Below are 18,930 nucleotides of genomic sequence, written 5' to 3'. Positions count from 1 at the left end.
AGGGTCATGTATAAGTGAGTTATATGAGGCTAATGTATAAGTGTGTTATATGAGGGTTATGTATAAGTGAGTTATATGAGGGTCATGTATAAGTGAGTTATATGAGGGTTATGTGTAACTGAGTTATATGAGGGTTATGTATAAGTGAGTTATATGAGGGTTATGCATAAGTGAGTTATATAAATGGGTGTGTGTGTGTGTGTGTGAGAGAGAGAGAGTGTACAGTGTATGGATGTGACTGAATGTGAGTGTGAGTGTGTGTGTGTGAGAGAGAGTATGTACAGTATAAGGATGTGACTGGATGTGAGTGTGTGTTTTGTGCAGGCCTGTGTGGATCTGCAGCAGACCATGCCTCACTCAGTGCAGGTCTATAAAACCTGAACACATCCATTATTAATACCCCAGCATTACTCCGTCTCAAACAGCCACAAGAACAATTTTTCCTCATATTAAATATTAATAGCAGACAGGCCTCGTTCTAGACCCTCCTTCATCTCCTCTCCCATAAGCTCCAGACCATAAGAGAGACAGCGCAGATTAGCCTGAATGAACCGCTGATGTGAAACCATGCACGTGAGGCAGCCAGAAGTGTTTAAGGGCTGTTGGGACTCTCAAACATCACTTCCTTTTTCTCCTCTAAGACACACAGAGGTCTTCCGAACAGCTACACTCCCACCCTACCAGCTGAAATGTTGACTAGCTTCCCGCAAAGCAGTCTCTTGAAATCACTTTCTGCTTCAGTGCATGCAGACAACAAGCCCTCTCTCTCTCTCTTTCAGTCCGTTCACCGGGAAGAGGACCGCCAGACAGACGCACACAGCAGGGCGGCAGACGGCGAGGTGCAGTCAGCCACCTTCCTAAAGCTCATTGCGCCTCATTAATGTGGCTCTGAATGCCACTGACAGGCTGAGATTATCACACGAGGGTGTGGGGACAGCACAGGCTACCGCCCATGGGCTCTGCATAGAAATTAGTGAGATGTAGTGTCTGAACGTACCCATCATGGTGTGAGAGTACTGATAAAGAAAACATGCACACAAACACACACACAGTCACTCTCAAACTAAAACACAAGCACACATGCGCAAACGCTAATATCATAGTTGACGTATCACACTACTTAAAAAAATACAGAAATGTGCCCTCTCATTCTTTACAAACAGCACTCAATGCCTCTCATTCTCTCTGCATGGTCCCAGGTTTTCTTTAATGGAGGCTAACAGTGCCTGCAGCTGGAGTTCCATCTAACCACAGCCCACAGATTCCCCTACAGGTCTTCTCTCTTACTACATCCAACCTGAAAACAGATTCCCCTACAGGACCTCTCTGTCTCACCCTCGCCCTCCTCCTCCTCCTCCTTCAGTGTCCGCATGCTCTAAAAGGGCTGATTTGTCAATATCAGGCCTGTTTCTGGAGAGAATGCCCTGCCGCCCATGGAGATAAAGCTGTACTCAACAGTGACCCAAGCCTGGGTTCAATCCTCCAGAACAAAGGGCCTGAAAGTAGCGGGCAAAGGCTTCAGTAGAGCACAGCAGTGGCCTGCACCCGGCAGTACCTGTACAAAGGGAGCCAGGTGAGCCCGGCGGGTGTGTGTCACAGTGCGTTTGAGATCGGTCACTGCCACGGTGCCAGTACCGACCCCCTGCTACCTCTCCTCTGTCCTCCCTGACTGTACCTGCAGGGAGCGTCTATAAAGCACCAGCCACACCCGCAGGGACCGTCCATAAAGTTCCGACTCTGACCTTTTGAATCTGAGAAGGCTCCCTGCTGTCTGTCCCAGCCACCAGAATGCCCCTCACCAGGACTGAATGGCATGTTATTGACCTCCGCTGTCACTACAAATCTGTTTCTACCCCATCCCCTTCTCTCCTTTGTTTTTTGTATTTCTTTCACTTTTTGCTTCTCTTTCTGAAGGAGACATTACATTACCGGGGAACAGCAGAGTGGAGAACAGCAGTGCCACAGAGAAGGCACAGCAGGGACACTCATAATCAGTAACTGCAGCCCATCAACCAACAACTATCATTATCACTTTAGATAATTAAATAGGATCACCGTGCTTATATACTATTACTATGACAACAGCAGACTCAGACTCAAAAACAAAAGGGCAGATAGCAGAAGATAGTGAGGGTTGGGGAGCCAGGGTACTTTAGTGTGTGTCAGAGGTAGGCCAAAAGAGGCTGTCAGAAGCGCTGCGGGGAGCTCATCGCACCAGCAGGGGGCAGTACAGTCAGCAGACCAGACCAGTGAAGGGAGGAGAGGCCAGATACACAGAAGCTGTGAAGACCATTCATGTGAAAAGAGCAACAGACTGAAGAGCAACACTGTAACAAAAAACCCATATTAACCTACACTCAAACAGCACCACACATTTCAATTCATGAACATACCATGACCACACAACTGAAATATCCCAACCTGCAAACATTCTACTGTACCCATCTGCAGCAAAAAAAAACACATCTGGATGTTATCATTGCTGCTGAGGGCAACGTGAATTTGGATTTCCTCTTAATGGAATGCCAGAGATCGATGCACAGGGCATGGATCAGTGGGTCTGTCTGCAGGCTGAAATACAAGGCACTGAAACCCCCTGCAGGCAATTTGGCCGACCCATCAATCTCTGGCACGTCAAGCACATTCAAAATTAGTTGTTAATATGTGCCATTTCCCACGATGCACACGTTTGTCCAAATGTTCAAACTGTTTTGTGTTCAGATATGGAAAACGCAGCTCTCTCTCAAAAAAAATATAGCTAATAAACTTGTTTGGAAAGGACAATGTCTTCTACCTGATGAGAAATCCCTCATTGTATCATAAGGTTAAGTGAATATCTGGCCACATACCTGGCAACCCTACAGAGGGACAGAATGATAGTTTATAGCAGACTCACAATTGATTTTAATGACTGTGAACAGTGACACCCATAACATAAAAATATTAGAGCATAAGAACACATAATGAAGTGGCAAGGCCAATCAGCCAGACCAGGCTCCTTGTTTCAGTTACGATAACTGAATGTCCAACATCCATGCACGGTCCATGACCATGTGTCGCTCGCAATGCTACCACGATATCAAACACGGAGACACCGGTCACTACAAGGCCTACCTGAGGTTGGTGACCTGCTCCTCTCCATATCCAGGGCAACCTGGCTGTCTGAGAGTTCCGTAAGGCCTGACATGTCCAATCAGCCGTGAGCAGTGTGTGCCAGCAGTCAATGATAGGAGAAGAAGAGGAAGGAAGGACAGAAGAGCATGTTCAGTTTCAAACAGTGCTGTTCAACCTCACAGGCAGGATTCTGTGAGACACTGCAGTCTGTTTGTTTGCAGCAGCATCTGAGTATAGTCTACAAAGCTATAAATTTTGGGGCCTTTTTGTAGATATTTTCAAAGATTCTACAGCTCCTTGGAAACTCTGGTTCCATGTTTACATTCAGGTGACTGAAGTAAGTAATGATTCGGAGATACCTTTGTGAGAAGAGGGCTGCCTAGTACTGATCTAGACTGTGTTCTGATGCTGCAGAAACACAGAGGGGTCCCAGGAAAGAATTTAACTTGATAACTTAACTAGATTAACAGGTGAACGATCCCTGGACAATGTGTTTAATGGTCCTATACTCCCTTATACTCTAGAACAGAGTGTGTGAAGGTTTTCGTGATATTTGAGGTAGAAATTTAGAGGACGTAGGAACATGAAAAGAAAAACATGAATTAAACAACCAAAAAAGTATTTAATCACACAAAATCACACAGATAGAAACAGGAGGTTTTGGGTGATTTTCAAAATTTCGGTGAGGCAAAATTTAATTCTTATCCCTTTTGAATAGCCTATCAAAGAACACAGAATAATACCATGATTAAACCTGCATCAAAAATGCAATTCTCTGTAAACTTGTCACGTTTCATATTTCAAACACATAACATACTTCCCAAACATGTTATGTTTCAGGTGGCTCTTTAATGTGTATATGTATATGTATATGTAAGGGTTAATGTATAGTGAGCAATCAATTGTTTTAAATAAGTACCAACAGGGTGATGTGCATCCTGTAAGGCCTTTGAAATAACAGACTCACTCACTGTACTTAATACCACTTATACCACGGCTACCTGGTAAATAAATCAGAATTGAGGATTCAACAAAGCCGTGGTATAAATATTAATAATCACCACATGTGCAGATGGAAAAGAAGGACATACACAGAGAATATAAAACCAAATAAAAATAGTTTGATCAAGTCTGACTGATTAAAGAGTACCATATAAAGAAAGTTCCTTTCAGTGTTGCCCCGCCTTGTCCCACCCGAATCCCCACCCCCCTCCCCCCGGCCCTACGAGAGGCCGAACTTACTCTGGTAGGAGGTACGGATCCGTTTCTTTGAATCTGAATAAAAGTTAGACAGGCCACGCATGCAAATGCTGTCTGCCAGAGAGACCATGCCAGAACACCAGCAGCCAGAGTCAGCAGAGATATGTGGGGAGGAGGGAGAGAGAAGAACAAGGAGAGTGACCCCAAACCAGCACCCACTAGTGGCAGGGAGGAGAGAGAGCAGATCAGGTCCCACATCCACATTAGCATAGATTCACATTCCCTATGGCGTTCACGCATTCAGTGCTTACATGCCTGCACAGCCAAAGGACACTGATGTACTTATAACAAATGAATTCAAAAATCTAAGCAAAGATATTTTAGATTCATATAAAAATGGCAACACGATTCGATAATTCAATTGAAGGTCTGAACATACAGGAATTTCCTTAAAATGTTGATAATGTTATTTTTTGATACAAATTTGGTATAACGTCCTGTAAAAATGTTTCATTTGGCTGTGTAGTGACAAAGACAGTACACTTAAGACAATGGGCACAAACTTCAGTGAATCCAACCACTACAGATAAACCTCATGATTACCCCTTAGTGTGGAACAAAGATAAAGTATACATTTGATCTTTTCATACAACTTTAGTAACACTACAGTGAATATTCAGTAGACTCAGTAGCTCTCAAAGGAACATGTGAAAATAATCGCTATAAAATCTTTATGCTAACTACATGAATAATGGCAGCCCATGAACTAACAGTGTATTAAAAAAATGTTTTTATTGAAACTGAGAATTTTGTTTTCCTTTCCTTTTCACGAGTCAATGCTTAACTTGTTTTATGATGCATACACTGTGCCCTGCTAAATGTCATCCACCTCTCCCCTGCAGATGCACCAAGTTATATAAAGCAGATAGCTGCTTCTGCTAGCAGCACCTCAGGAGCACTAGGCTGGTGGTGAGCAGAGTACCGACAAGATTATGCAGCAATTTTCTAAATGTTTATGCATGTCTCTGTGGCAGAGACGGATGACTGGTGGCTTCACTACAGGATAACATTGACTCCTGTCGTTGGAGAGCGAAATGATTCAGCTCTCCTGGAAAATAACTGCCATAACTGCAGCATTTTGCATTTATTTTCCCTCTGTGATCGTGCGGTTGTTCCTGACTCTAGAATAGCGTGCTGTTTGGTGCAGAAGTGGGTGGAGGAACAGGAGTGGTGCAGAAGCCCTCCACCAGCCCAACTCAGCAGGAAGGAGGGCTCTATCTGAGCAGTGGCCTCACCTCTCAGGTGGAGAAGCGCTCGAGCGAGACTAACGGAGAGTAGACAGAAACAGACGGAAACACCATGCAGCACCATGTCACCGTGGAGTTCAGCGAGTACCATGCAGCACGTGAGTGTGCGTGCACATGCGTGTGTGTGCATCCGCGTGCGCAGCGAGCGTCTCTGCCCTCCATACCTGCAGTGAGCTGCCGGTTCCTGCGGGGGGAGCGTGTGAGACGCTGGTAGGGATCGCTGGAGCCGTACAGTTCCAGCGTGCTCATGCACAGGATGATGCTCTTCTGCAGGTAATCAACCACTGCCAATCCATTACAGTTACCCAGAGCCATCCTGAAAAGCACATGTAATTCCATGGCTATAGAAATATGCCCCTGAACAGGTCCTAGGCAGACCCAGCACCACAAGAATCTCGTCATATATGACCTTGAAACAGTGCATACATTTAATGAAGCCTCACTGAACTTAATGAGAAATTCTTTGCAATCTATCTTTCTTTACATTTTATACCCTGTAAATCAAGGACATAGCTATAGATTGAATATGGGGTGATCATTTCTGCTGAATTCTAATGGGCCAATACTTCAGATTACTGATCAGTATATCCTAGTCACAACATGACATCCTCATCTTTATTATATGAAATCATTTTTCTCATCGTCATGCTTTTTATTGAGGAGGGGTTATTTGGCCTGTTCTGTCATTTTGGGAGGTTTGTAACCCACTACTTCCTCCGCATAAATAATGCCCTTGCTAAATCATGTTTCATTAATTAGTGGTTAAGATATAGAGGTATGAAACAGATTAGATGGGAAAAAAAATACTTGGAAACAAAGGAATGAGTCTGGTTGTACATTATATGTTAAAATGTAATTTTCTCCATATATTAAATCCTGAATGTATATCTACAGTACTGTATTAAAGGGCTTTGCCCAAAGGTAAATGTTCAGACAAATAGAAGACGGACGGATTGAGAGAGGGAAAGTGAAAGGGGGAGAGATAAGGGACTCACAGGCCGTAGGCTGAGTTGAGGTCCAGGCTGGTGATCTGCTGGGGAGGCTCCCCGTCCACCCAAAGCAGCTGCACCACCAGCTCTGCCTGGTACCCTGGGGGCATCCTCACTGGCCTGTTCTTCACCCTGAGAGGCAGGGAGGGAGAGAAGGAGGAGAGAACGAGGGAGAGGGAGGGAGGGAAAGAGAGAGAGAGAGAGGGGGGGAAGGGAGAGAGAGAGAGGGGACAGAGAGAGAAAGAGAGAGTGAGAGAGAGATGGAGGGAGGGACCCAGTGAGCCACAGAGGTGGAGTCCCACAGGCAGATATGGGTGCTCAGAGAGAATAGGCTGTGCTCACATTACAGCCAATGAGATGCACTTTAACCAGGCATGAAAACTACAGACATATTTTCTCCTCACTTGTAACTGACCTGAGGCAGGGGACGCTGTCTCGGAGGACCTCGGGCGGGGTGTTGTTTGGGCTGGCTGGGGGGGGTTGGGGCGAGTGCGGGCTCGGGTCTGAGGGGGTGGGGGTTGCCTCTGTCTCTGATGGGGAGAGGACATCCTCTACCTCACACTGCAGCCGCACCTCCAGAGACTGCGCAGAGAACATACGCTCAGGTGACGAACAGGTTACAGACACAGAGGTGTGATGCAGATACACAGAGAGAATCAGAAGTAAGACACAGGTATGCTAAGAGCCACACGTTAGACCTTAGAGTCATGGAGCCTGCAGGTTTCTGTAGTTACTCAGATCTTATATTGGACTCCACAGCGCCTCTCTCTGGCTGCCCTTGGTATGACTGTCGCTCACCGTGATCTCCGTGGTGGCGTCGTGCCGGCTGAAGCGGTACAGGATGACGTGGGCGGAGATTCCCACCACGCAGAAGAGCCGGCTCTGCGGGCACCACTTGACCATCTGAACGGCGAACGGGTCCTCCTCCACAAGCTCCGCCCCACGCCCCTCCCCCGCCTTCTGCTTCTCAAACACCTTTGAGCTCTTCAGCTTGTACAGCATCTGCAGGGTGACTGACAGGATGGGGGGAGGGGGGAGGGGAGGATACGCAGACCCAGTGTTGGAATGATCATGGGAATCTGCACAGGGCCCTTTGTACATCCAGTTCTGGGAAGATGACCCAGTGATCACCACAGTCCAGTGATGGGAATCTGAGGCAAACTAGACCTATTCTGTACCCCTGGGACGAGAACGGCACAAAGCATTTCAGTTCACATGAGGCTACACATTCAAACATTTCACCATATTACCCTCATTAGTAGAATGACTTTGTATGCTTTACCTTTCCAGTGATCTACACACCTCTAGGTTTAGAGGCTAAGATCACAGTCTACTTCTATTTAATATGTATATTTTAAATTAGTAAGATACTGGCCTGTGTAGGATGTGTATGGCCAGGAGGTAGCAAACGACCAGGTATGATTAGCATTGCTTATGCTAAATACATACAGTAACTGGTACTAATGCTACAATGTCTACATGACTAGCTGAACATGGCCATGTGTACTTACTGGCAGTAGCATCCCAAAACTTTATGGAACCATCTGCATGGCTGAAAGGAGACCAGAGGAAAATCAGACAGGACATTCTCAAATCGTAATACAGCACAGCAGGACCCTGACACTGTACCCTCCAATCCAGCGGGGCCTTGGGAAATATGCCCTTCACGAGGCTCTGTACACACACCGTCTATTGTGAGCAACAGAGCTACTCATACAATGGGTATACAACCTACTCTGTGCTCAGAACCAACACATACACACCGCCCATCAAGAGCAGTTAATCAAAAAACATGCATCACTTAAACCGTTTGACACAGTAGATTAGAGGCATTAGACAGACAGGACTGTGGGTGCAGGGCTCTTTGATTATGTGCTCAGAACAGCATATTAACAACAACAAAAAGAAAAAATAAGAAGTACAAGAAGAAGAAGAGGAATCATCATTATACTTGTGAAGTAATGCATTAATATTACACATAAAATAGAACATTCTGTGACTGAACATTCTGAGACTGAAGGCTGAACACGCCATGCGCTCACCCTGTGATGATGATCTCTGGGTACGTCTGATTTCCCAGCGTCCATGTCCCTCCGCCCACTGGCCATTCCTAACCAATCAGAGAGAAACAAGACTACATTCAGATTCTCATATCCAGAGCAACATGTCATGAGATAACATAAATGCATCTACAGCACATGAGTAATATGAGCAAGTGACCAGGCTAAAAATGCTCTTAGACCAGAGACTGCGTGTGTGCAACATCGGTTAAAGCATCAATGAAGGTTAACTATATAAAACCAGATGACACAATCATTATAGATTCATGCAATGACCTTACAAAAACTACTTATACCAAACCTTATACCATTAATTCCATGAATTAATAATAAGACAAGTTTGAGGGGAGAAGTGCCAGGCCCCAGTCCTGGAAGGCCATATCATCAGCTGGTTTTTGCTGTTTCAGCAGTGATTTATTTAAGTTGTTGACTGTCTAAAGAATTCATACGCCTTGTTCTCAGGGCCTTAATTGGATGCTCCCTGAAAGGAAACCACAAATACCAGCAGACACTGCAGCCCTCCAGGACTTGAGTTTGACACCCCTGTTGTTAGAGGGTGTGGATGGGAGTAGAGATAAAATGCAGGTTGAAGAGGTGAGTATGCAGTCTGTGTAAGAAGATAGTCAGTGACTGTGCTGTTCTGACCACCAAAGGAAGTTCATTCAATCGCTGGGGGCCAGTACAGAGAGAATGTACAGACCTCATGCGTTTTCTGTGCATTTTCCTCAACATTTTTTTTCTCTTTTTATCTTCATTAATTTTAGTGGGTAACTGATTCACTGGGCTTTTCATTTTATTTATGGCCAAAGATTGTACTCTATTAATTTTCATAGCAATATGAATATCAGCACAGTGCCCTGCCTCATACACAGCCCAAATCTAAAGCGCAGTAAGTTATCACCATGTGCTTCCTCCTTGGTCATCCCACCCATCTCTGCCTGAGAAACAAACATCTCAGCATAATCCCACTTTAATATTCCTCCCTACAGGCTCTGGAGAAGGAACCAGAGCCCTAGTGAATAATTAACTGACTCTCCCTTACATATAATCGAGCTCCCCTACGGCGAAACTTAGGTGGGAAATACTAATAAATATATTAGGCGGCCAAACCAAAATGGGAGGAAGCGAACTTCGACTCGAGTGGTTGAGTAATCGGCATGGATTCGGCCATCCAGAACAGCGATGGAGCTGAAGAGGGGAGTGAGCCGTGGGGGGAGAGCCGTGGGGGGAGAGCCGTGGGGGGTGAGCCGTGGGGAGTGAGCCATGGGGAGTGGGCCATGGGGAGTGGGCCATGGGGAGTGGGCCGTGGGTAATGAGCGAGCTCCATGAGCGTAAGCCGCACCACAGCCGTGACCAGGAAATGGGAGAGAACAATGTCTCCAGCCAATGGGAGTTAAAGGCAACTCGCAATGCTCGTTCCTTAACGGGAGGCTCATCAGTGCTAATTCATGGGCATCGGGCAACTAGCTTGAGCACAGAAATGACGACGCCCTCCGTGCTACTCTTCTGCTCACAGGGATAAAACATGACATCTTACATCTGTGCATGACATGCATTAAAGATGCACAGAGCCCAATACAACACTTGGCTGCTATATGTGAGTCCAATTGAGGATAATGTACTGAGCGTGAACATGCTCTTACCTTTTGGCTGTAGCCATGTTTTTTGTGTTTGGCTCCTATGGAGTAGAGGACAGGTATGACGTCAGGTGGGCAGTCAGCGAAGTAGGCCGTGCAGGTTACAGGAGATTCATGGATGTCCATGGGGTAGGGATTCTCAAAGATGGGGAAACTGCAGGCAGAGGGCAGTAAGATTTTGGCACTGAGTAAAAACAACGGTTTGCTCATGAGCCATGCAAACTACAATACCACATGACTATTTAGCTGGAATTCCATCAGCTGTAATATTCAAATATTTCTTCTGAATATTTTCATATCTGCACCCAGTTTAATTGGTTTATTAATCCCTCCTTCTCCACTACAACTGATAGCCTGACACAAAATGGATGTAATTATCCAGGACATTGCTACACATTGATGGTGATTGAGTCACTACTGCCTCATCCCCTTGATTGTAAAGTAATTTAAAATCCTGGTCTTGAAGGTACAGTATAAAGGTAATCTCTGACTAAGCAAGCAAACAATCAAGCTAATGAGGTAATGCCCAGACTTGAAACAAGGCTTTCCGCACATTTTTCCAGCTTATTATGTAAATGTTATTTTTGCGTTTGCAAGTATCAAATACTTCTCTTGTATTCATAGGTTTTGTGACCTCAATGGCAAAATCTGCTGTTTTACAAATCTCTTTAAACCACTCTAACAGCAAATCTGTTTACACAACATGAGTCACCAGTTTGTGCACCATATTCAGAGAATGTTAAATTGAAGATATTTCTCGTGATTAGTCAGGGAGAGAGAGGCTGCTCTGCGGTGCATTCAGCACAGAGATGCCGTGTGTGGGACTGAGGCTCTCATCATTCAGACCCTCCAGTCAGCGTGGGCGTTTTCTCCCGCCCTCCTCCCACAATGACTCTGATTGACAAGCCAGCCCGTGAATCCACCCAAGGCGCATCCCAGGTGCTTAACCTCTTCGTAAGAGGGCTTCGTGCCTCAGGCATTGCAAGGGTGTGAGGTTCGTGTGTGAGATCATCTCCCCTGGCGGGTGACCCCAGCGGCTGCTCCCTTCAGCAGGTAAATCACTCCTGAGGAAAGCGTGCGGAGGTGAGGATGTTCTGAGTCACCGAGATGGAAAGAGAGAGATCTCCGGGGGCGACGCACTTCACTTCTGTAAAGGCTGACAACATTGGGCTTCGTCTTTACAGAATCTGTGTGCGTACCTGCGCGTGCGTGTGCAGGCGCATGTGTGTATATCTGCGTGTGTTTCTTCACATCAGATGATGATTTTATTTATTTACTTTTTTTTTCTCAATGCACTCACTTGCTCTGAGTGAGGTCCACAACAATGAAGTCTTTCTCCAGCAGCACAGCAACAGCATATGGCTCCTGTACCTCTGCAGACCCCAAAAGAATAGCCATCAATTAACGTATTCACACTGCTTACTGTCCTCATATAAAAAAACCATCTACAGCACCGCAGGATTAGGGTTGCCCTGCACTTGCATCCAATCAAATATATACTGAATGAATTGTGCTAATATTTGAATCATGAAGTCTTGTTTAAAGCAAATGCGCTGTTGTTTTATGAAAACTAAAAACTGTGGGTTGAACAAACTTTGTTCTCCTTTTCTCCCACAACAGTATTTGCTTCAACTCAGAATTTAGGTGCCGAGTTATAACCCATTAAAACAGTCATATCGTTGTATTATCAATATTTGAATAATATTATTTAAATGCAAAAATTATTTGAGGTCAATTCCCATTTGCTGATTAGCAGATGGATACACACACTATACTCAAGTTCTAGGAGTACAGACCTTCCTCTGTAAATCAGGAAGTGCTGGAAGTGCATTGCAATTCACTCTGTATAAGGGTGTGTGCTAAATGCTAGTAAAGCACCATGAAGTAGATAATCTAAAAGTGAAATCCTTTATCCTCTATGTAAGGGCAAAAAGGTTCATATGAAGTCTTACTGTTAACTCATTTCAGTTAAAATCTATTTCCAAAGCAAAAAGAAATGAAGAGTGACCGCATGACATAATATTTCCTAATATTTCTTTCTTGTTTTGTTTTCTCTCTGTCTTTCTTTCGCGCAGGGAAATATCAGCTTAGTTGTACAAAAAGTTGTGCAAAAAGATGTCACCCATGCACTCTGGCCAGCATTCAATCAGCTTTTATACTTAATCCGAGTAAATTCACAATTGTGTTTTTCTTCACAAAAATTCAGCAATCACAAAAAAATTAACTTAAAAAAAAAACCGTTGCCTGCCCTGAGTTTTCTTTATACCCCCAAATCATCCTCACCATTGGGGTATGGCGTCTCACAGAGGACCAGGAAGTCGACGATGGGGTGGTCCATCTCCAGCACGGTGATGGATTTGCCGTGCATGATGGTCAAGGTGGGCCTCCTGCCCGCCTGGTCATAGGACAGTCCCCCAGAGAAGATCACGAAGGGCTCACTGTAGAAACACAGTCATGGGGCTGAAACACAGACCTGTACACACGTAATCACTTACCGCTAAAACACAGTCATCGGGCTGAAACACAGGCTCGCATAAACCACATCACTCACTGCTAAAACCTAAAACACAGTCATCGGGCTGAAACACAGGCTCGCATAAACCACATCACTCACTGCTAAAACCTAAAACACAGTGACAGGACTTAAAGACATACTCTTAAAAACCACATCACTGACCGCTAGAACACAGTGACATACACAGTGATAAACACAGGCTCTCATAAACCACATCACTCACTGCTAAAACCTAAAACACAGTGACAGGACTTAAAGACATACTCTTAAAAATCACTGACCGCTAGAACACAGTGATAAACACAGGCTCTCATAAACCACATCACTCACAGCTAAAACACAGAGATAGTGTTTAAACGCAGACTTATAAACCACATCACTCACTGTTAAAACACAGAAAGCATTTAAACACAGACTCGAATAAAGCACATCGCTCACTGCTAAAACAGAGACAGCATTAACACAGACCCCTACATCCATATCATAGAGCGCTAAAGGGCATTAGCTACTGCCCCATACAGCCACATCACTCATGTCCCCTCAGATACAGTGTACTTAATGGAGCTCCTGCAATTGTAGACCAATGATATTGTTGTGAATCTGGAGTCCACTCGGCTCCTGTTTTTGGGTTATAATAGATGCCGGATTACATGTCTCTGGCACTGCATAAAAGGACAGATGCTGGTCATATCTCTGCTTCTGTGTTAAGGGGTACTCATACCTGGTCACCCATCTGTGCTCCTATGTTAAGGGTGCAGGTATTTGATCACCTCTTCCTGCTCTGCCGCTAGGGGTACACCTGAGCTCTAGTCCCTGAGGGGACAGGTGCACAACGCTCACCTGCTCCTTGTGGTTTTGAACTCCACCTTCAGGATGGGCTTGCAGGATTCTGGCTTCTTTCCATCTCTCTGCACCTTCCCTGTTCCCACCCAAAAGGAAGAGGGGGAAAAGCGGTGGGTTTAATAACTCTTCAAAAGGAACAAATATAAACAATTCATTTCTAAGAGTGGCATAGAGTTCTTCACCAGTAAGATCCATTAGGCCACAGAAAAAGCTCCAGGTTCATGGCAGGTTCTAGATTTATCCATATTAATTAAATGTACTGGTTTCAAATACTGTCAGAGTGTAATGCTTGATGATCACTATGAGAGAGAAAGAGCAAGAAAGAAAGGGAGAGACAGAGAAATTGAGAGAAAGAGACCAGCAGAGATTTTCAGTGCAGCAAAGCCCCTTGATAAGACTCTACGGCAGATAAGACACGACACCTGTACCCGGATAACCCCAACAGTGCTCTGCCCTGCTCTCAGGACAACAGACTAATCTCATCACCCAAGAGAAAGAGAAAGAAGATAAGATTGTAAATTGTTTTGCTTCAAGCTACCTTTGAAGCAAAACAGCAGAAAACACAACAGCTAATGTCCCCCCAGTCTCTCTCTTATTTCAGGAATGTCACTATTAAGCATGTGGCGAGATACACAGACTGATTAACTAAAGGCTTATACAAACCAAGGCAGAAAAAAAGAAAATAAAACATTCCATTTATCTGTTCTATTTTCTATTAGTTTTAAGTCATAGAAGACAAATCTATTAATAAATCAATCAAACAGATAGATAGATGTATAGATTTTAATTCATTTTTTCATATATTTTAACTTCAAACTGTCGTATATGTTTTTGCATCACATCCTCAGTGTCTCCATGCATTTACTACACTCTTCGGCCTGCCCCACTGTCCCCCGCTGCTGGTCTCACTCAGTGAATGATACCACTGCAGATGAGGCAGATGGTGCAATGTCTCCCTGGTGTTTAATGCCTCTCACTTCCTCCTCCGTAAAACTGCAGAGCTGCATTTTGAGTTAATGTGTCCCAAACCTCAGCGCTGGAATGCCAGTGTGTGTGTGTGTGTGTGTGTGTGCGCGCATTCTGCCTGACCGCTTGCACACTGTGGGATCAGAGCTGAGGGATCAGGGCTGAATATCGCTCTGTTTTCACTGGAGGGGGTCAGATGTCGAAGGTCTCACCGTGGGGGAAGGTGACCTGGAAGGGCTTGGCGGTGTTGCGCAGGCTCCAGGTGGTCAGGCTCCCGTCTGAGTGGCTGCACATGAACTGCTTCCCCTCGTGGTGCCAGCTGACCGAATGGATGGCCTGCAGCAGGCACAGAGCAAACAGGGCAATGTACAGAGACTGCACAGAATAACCAGATACCCCCAACAATACTGCATTCCTTCAGGACTCTCTACCACAGATTGTATGAACTAACAAGACACTCAACTGCGCATTCCTTCCACCCCCTCTGCTTTGTAACTACTTGAGGTTCCAGCTGGCAATAGGAGTTTCTGGTGATATGTTACACTTCAGAATGCCCATTGCAATGGTATTATACTTGACCACAGCCCTTTAATGAACATTCATAGAATAAATCACATACAAGCTTTTTGGCTTTTTAAAATTTTTATTCATTTATTTATTTATAGCCTTTGTATATGTCTTGTCATGCCATTGCTACTCCGTGTGCATGCCAGGTCACCCTTGAAAAAGAGATGTCAATGGGGCTTCCTGGTTACATACAGTATAGGCCAAAAGTTTTAGGCCACCTGTGTTTCTTCTTTTAAAACTGCAGGTAGAGAAGAATTCAGTTAATATACACATGTTTATTTTAACTGGCACCCCACAGAAGTCATGAACTTAACAGTAACAGATGTAATGAGGAAAAAAAGGCCAAAGTTATGTATCATATTTTGGTGCATACTTTGATGAATCATGATTGCACCTTACTAAAAAATTTGCATAATGAATTTGCATGTATGATTAAAACATTTGAAGGTTGCTGTTAAGTTCAGTGAGTCAGAGAGAAACAGCTGGAGAAGAATAAGAAAGTTAATCGAACTAGACTAATTACAACACTCGCTGGTTCTTCTCGTGATGTAACCGTTCTTTTCGTAGAGAGAGTTCTGAAGCGCACTCCGCATGCTTCCTGTTTTTTACAGAGGTACAGAGTCACTGAGGAGAAAGGCTGAGAGTGATACCATCTCCCACAATAGAAATACCCTTTAAGAATCGCGTCCCTCGGTTACCCACACTGTCCCTTTGTTCTAAGCAACCACATTAATTGCTTTTCAAACAGGCTTTTCTATTCTCGGTCCTCTTTTCAAGACTTCACATGCATGAGCAGGGGCCCAATTAAAAGTCTTAAAACTTTTATGCGCTGTGAAATATATAAACGGAGTTGAGAGGGGTAACGAAGCTCTGCTGCTTTGGCAGGTCACGCAGGGTACCGCTATCGTCTTCTGGGGCAGACTCAGTGTACGATGTCACCTCGAGACGCCGAGAAACTGGTGAGAAAAAAACGCTGCAATTTAACATGGGCAGTGGGAACGGGAAAGGACCGGCCCCGGCATGTGGCTGCTTAAACCCAGGGACTGAAACACCCGCAACAAAACCATTCCTCCATACGACCGCGCGCTACGGTTAGCAAAGCTCCACGGAAAATTCTCAGGACCCCGCAGAAGCATTTCATTACGTAACAGCAAGTAAAGTGTCCTCACCTCATCATAGTAGATTCGGAAATCAGCCTTCTTCACCCTGAGGTCCCATTGTACCACTGTGCCGCTCTCAAAGCCAATCAGCAGCTATGGAGAGGGAGAAAACAGCCAGGTCAGAGTCGCAGGGTCATTGAGTGGCCGGGGAACAGGTACAGGCAGATGCAGGTACACACAGAGTAAAGTGGCATTATGGGATTACTATTATAGAATGATACAACAGTGCAAGTAATAGCAGGGTTGAAAATGGAAAGTTAATTTTTTGCATGCCTTATTTGATCAGAAAATTTCCCCAGGCATATAAGCATAAAAAACACAAACTAAAGAGGGAACATAAAAGCTCACACCCTGAATTAAAAGAAAAGCGTCAAATACCTAATATGACACATGAATGCGTTCGCTCTCATTCTGCATCAATGCACATACAAACACTGTGCAAAGCATTCAGATCCCCGTAGAGTCTAATTATGAGCAAACCTCTGTGCACTTGACAATAATCAGTGACCAAGTGAAATTTTCTATTTCACACCTGGAACTATACTTCTGCATCTTTCAAGATGTGCAAAAAAAACTTTTGATTTAATTACTTGGAAATTGCAATTCTTTTGTAAAGAAGTATGATGCATGACATTCTAAGATCTCAAATCAATCAGAAGAACATGCAGAATGTAAACGGAGATGGAGTCTCAGCAGCATAGGAATCCATGCCTGGTAAAGACAGTGGTAAAGTGGAGATGACAGGAGAGCTGAGCTGAGAACGGGTGGGACGCCATGACAACCAGGCTGAATCCCCTCACTTAATCCCAGCATCCCTCAGGAATACCACTTGAAGGCTCCTGTCACGTTAGAGCATGCTGTACTGTGACTGTGCCTCCCTCAGCACCAGAGACTGCAATAGGAATGCAATCTGAGACAGTCCCACATGCGCACACATTGGTAAACTCTGTCACCTGATTCACACACAACAATGACATGCTAAGATAAACAGCTAATTCATTTTGAAATGTGAGAACATTCAGGAGACAGAACGCACACACACGCTAATTCAAGCAAATGTACATAGATTTTTTTTCTGAAAGCCCTTATGGAAATGGAATACAAAGAATGACTTCATCAAGATCAGAAAATAAATTTCAATACTTCACAGCACATGGACAAATAAACAATTTATTGCCACTTTCAGATATTGCAATATGCATTGCTGTAAGATATATTTTTCTTCATATTTATTCTATTTCCATAAGGAAGGCTGACCAATTTGTCCTGAGCACTGAAACACCATTATCTATACCCACTTATCCTGAGCAGGGTCGCAGGGGGTGCTGGAGCCTATCCCAGCGTGCATTGGGCGAGAAGCAGGAATAGACCCAGGACAGGCCGCCAATCTATTGCCGAGCACACACACCATTCACTCACACATTCATATCTATGGGCAATTTAGGGTCTCCAATCGGCCTGCCTGCATGTCTTTGGACTATGGGAGGAAACCGGAGTACCCGGAGGAAACCCACGCGGACACGGGGGGAACATGCAAACTCCACACAGAAAGGCCCCAAACCGAGATTTGAACCCACAACCTTCTTGCTGTGAGGCGACAGTGCTACCCACTGCATCATCGTGCCGCCCCCAACAGCATATGTACTGAGAAAATGTAACATAAGAATGTCTGATAAAGAGAACAGGCCATTCAACCCACTAGGTTCATTATTTATTGATCTGCAACCCTGGTCCTGGAGAGATGCATGGTGAACTCATTGTTAATCAGTACTTAATAGAACAACTAAATATTGTTGATGACACTGTTAATCCATCCATCCATCCATCCATCCATTATCTAATTGGCTTATTCCTGGTCAGGGCCGTGGGGTTGCTGGAGCCTATCCCAGCATGGGTTAGGTGAGGAATACACCCCGGACAGGTCTCCAATCCATCCCAGGGCATTCACACACCATTCACGCAGACGCTCATACCTAGGGGAAATCTACACTCTCAAATGAACCTATCCCTGCATGTCTTTGGACAGTGGGAGGAAACCAGAGTACCATCGCACCACCCTGACACAGTTTATTTAGGCTGAAAAGAGACACCAGCCACCGCGTGGCTCTCCAAGGGCCACAGGGAATACCAGTGGTGTTGAGAGGGTATAGGAATTCTAGAATCAAATATCACTGTGTCAAGTCTGATAAAGTGCTGTGTTGTGATAAAACAAATGGAGCTCTTTCAGGCCTGTTAAGAACTGTTCCATCTCCTGCCCGTCATCCCTCGAACCCCCCTTCCTCCATCCATCCCTCTCCCTTCATCCCTCCATCTCCTTGTGCTCCCTCTCCCTCCATCCCTCAATCTCCCTGTGCTCCCTCTCCCTCCATCCCTCCATCTCCTTGTGCTCCCTCTCCCTCCATCCCTGCATCTCCCTGTACTCACTATCCCTTCATCCCTCCATCTCCTTGTGCTCCCTCTCCCTCCATCCCTCAATCTCCCTGTGCTCCCTCTCCCTCCATCCCTCCATCTCCTTGTGCTCCCTCTCCCTCCATCCCTGCATCTCCCTGTACTCACTATCCCTTCATCCCTC

The 18,930-nt window shown here is 45.0% G+C and overlaps 1 protein-coding gene across 10 annotated transcripts in view; it reads right to left on the bottom strand.

Moving 5' to 3' along the window:
* Positions 1 to 18,930, bottom strand: part of LOC118214040 (syntaxin-binding protein 5-like) — a 99,520-nt gene that overhangs the window by 24,171 nt on the left and 56,419 nt on the right. For 6 of the 10 annotated variants that reach the window (XM_035393443.1, XM_035393445.1, XM_035393451.1 and 3 more), the window contains exons 7-20: positions 16,368 to 16,451; positions 14,844 to 14,967; positions 13,663 to 13,741; positions 12,591 to 12,745; positions 11,608 to 11,680; positions 10,314 to 10,461; positions 8,653 to 8,720; positions 8,122 to 8,162; positions 7,409 to 7,623; positions 7,026 to 7,192; positions 6,617 to 6,742; positions 5,786 to 5,937; positions 4,357 to 4,428; positions 3,115 to 3,180 (exon numbers count right to left, since the gene is read on the bottom strand). In XM_035393443.1, the coding sequence (XP_035249334.1) occupies positions 3,115 to 3,180; positions 4,357 to 4,428; positions 5,786 to 5,937; positions 6,617 to 6,742; positions 7,026 to 7,192; positions 7,409 to 7,623; positions 8,122 to 8,162; positions 8,653 to 8,720; positions 10,314 to 10,461; positions 11,608 to 11,680; positions 12,591 to 12,745; positions 13,663 to 13,741; positions 14,844 to 14,967; positions 16,368 to 16,451 (1,570 nt within the window). The remainder of the gene's footprint in view (positions 1 to 3,114; positions 3,181 to 4,356; positions 4,429 to 5,785; positions 5,938 to 6,616; positions 6,743 to 7,025; positions 7,193 to 7,408; positions 7,624 to 8,121; positions 8,163 to 8,652; positions 8,721 to 10,313; positions 10,462 to 11,607; positions 11,681 to 12,590; positions 12,746 to 13,662; positions 13,742 to 14,843; positions 14,968 to 16,367; positions 16,452 to 18,930) is intronic. The other 4 variants (XM_035393444.1, XM_035393447.1, XM_035393449.1 and 1 more) reach the window with 1 other exon arrangement.

The sequence above is a fragment of the Anguilla anguilla genome, chromosome 15, assembly GCF_013347855.1.
Source record: "Anguilla anguilla isolate fAngAng1 chromosome 15, fAngAng1.pri, whole genome shotgun sequence".
Classification (NCBI taxonomy): domain Eukaryota; kingdom Metazoa; phylum Chordata; class Actinopteri; order Anguilliformes; family Anguillidae; genus Anguilla; species Anguilla anguilla.
This window is presented reverse-complemented; position numbering and strand designations above follow the sequence as displayed.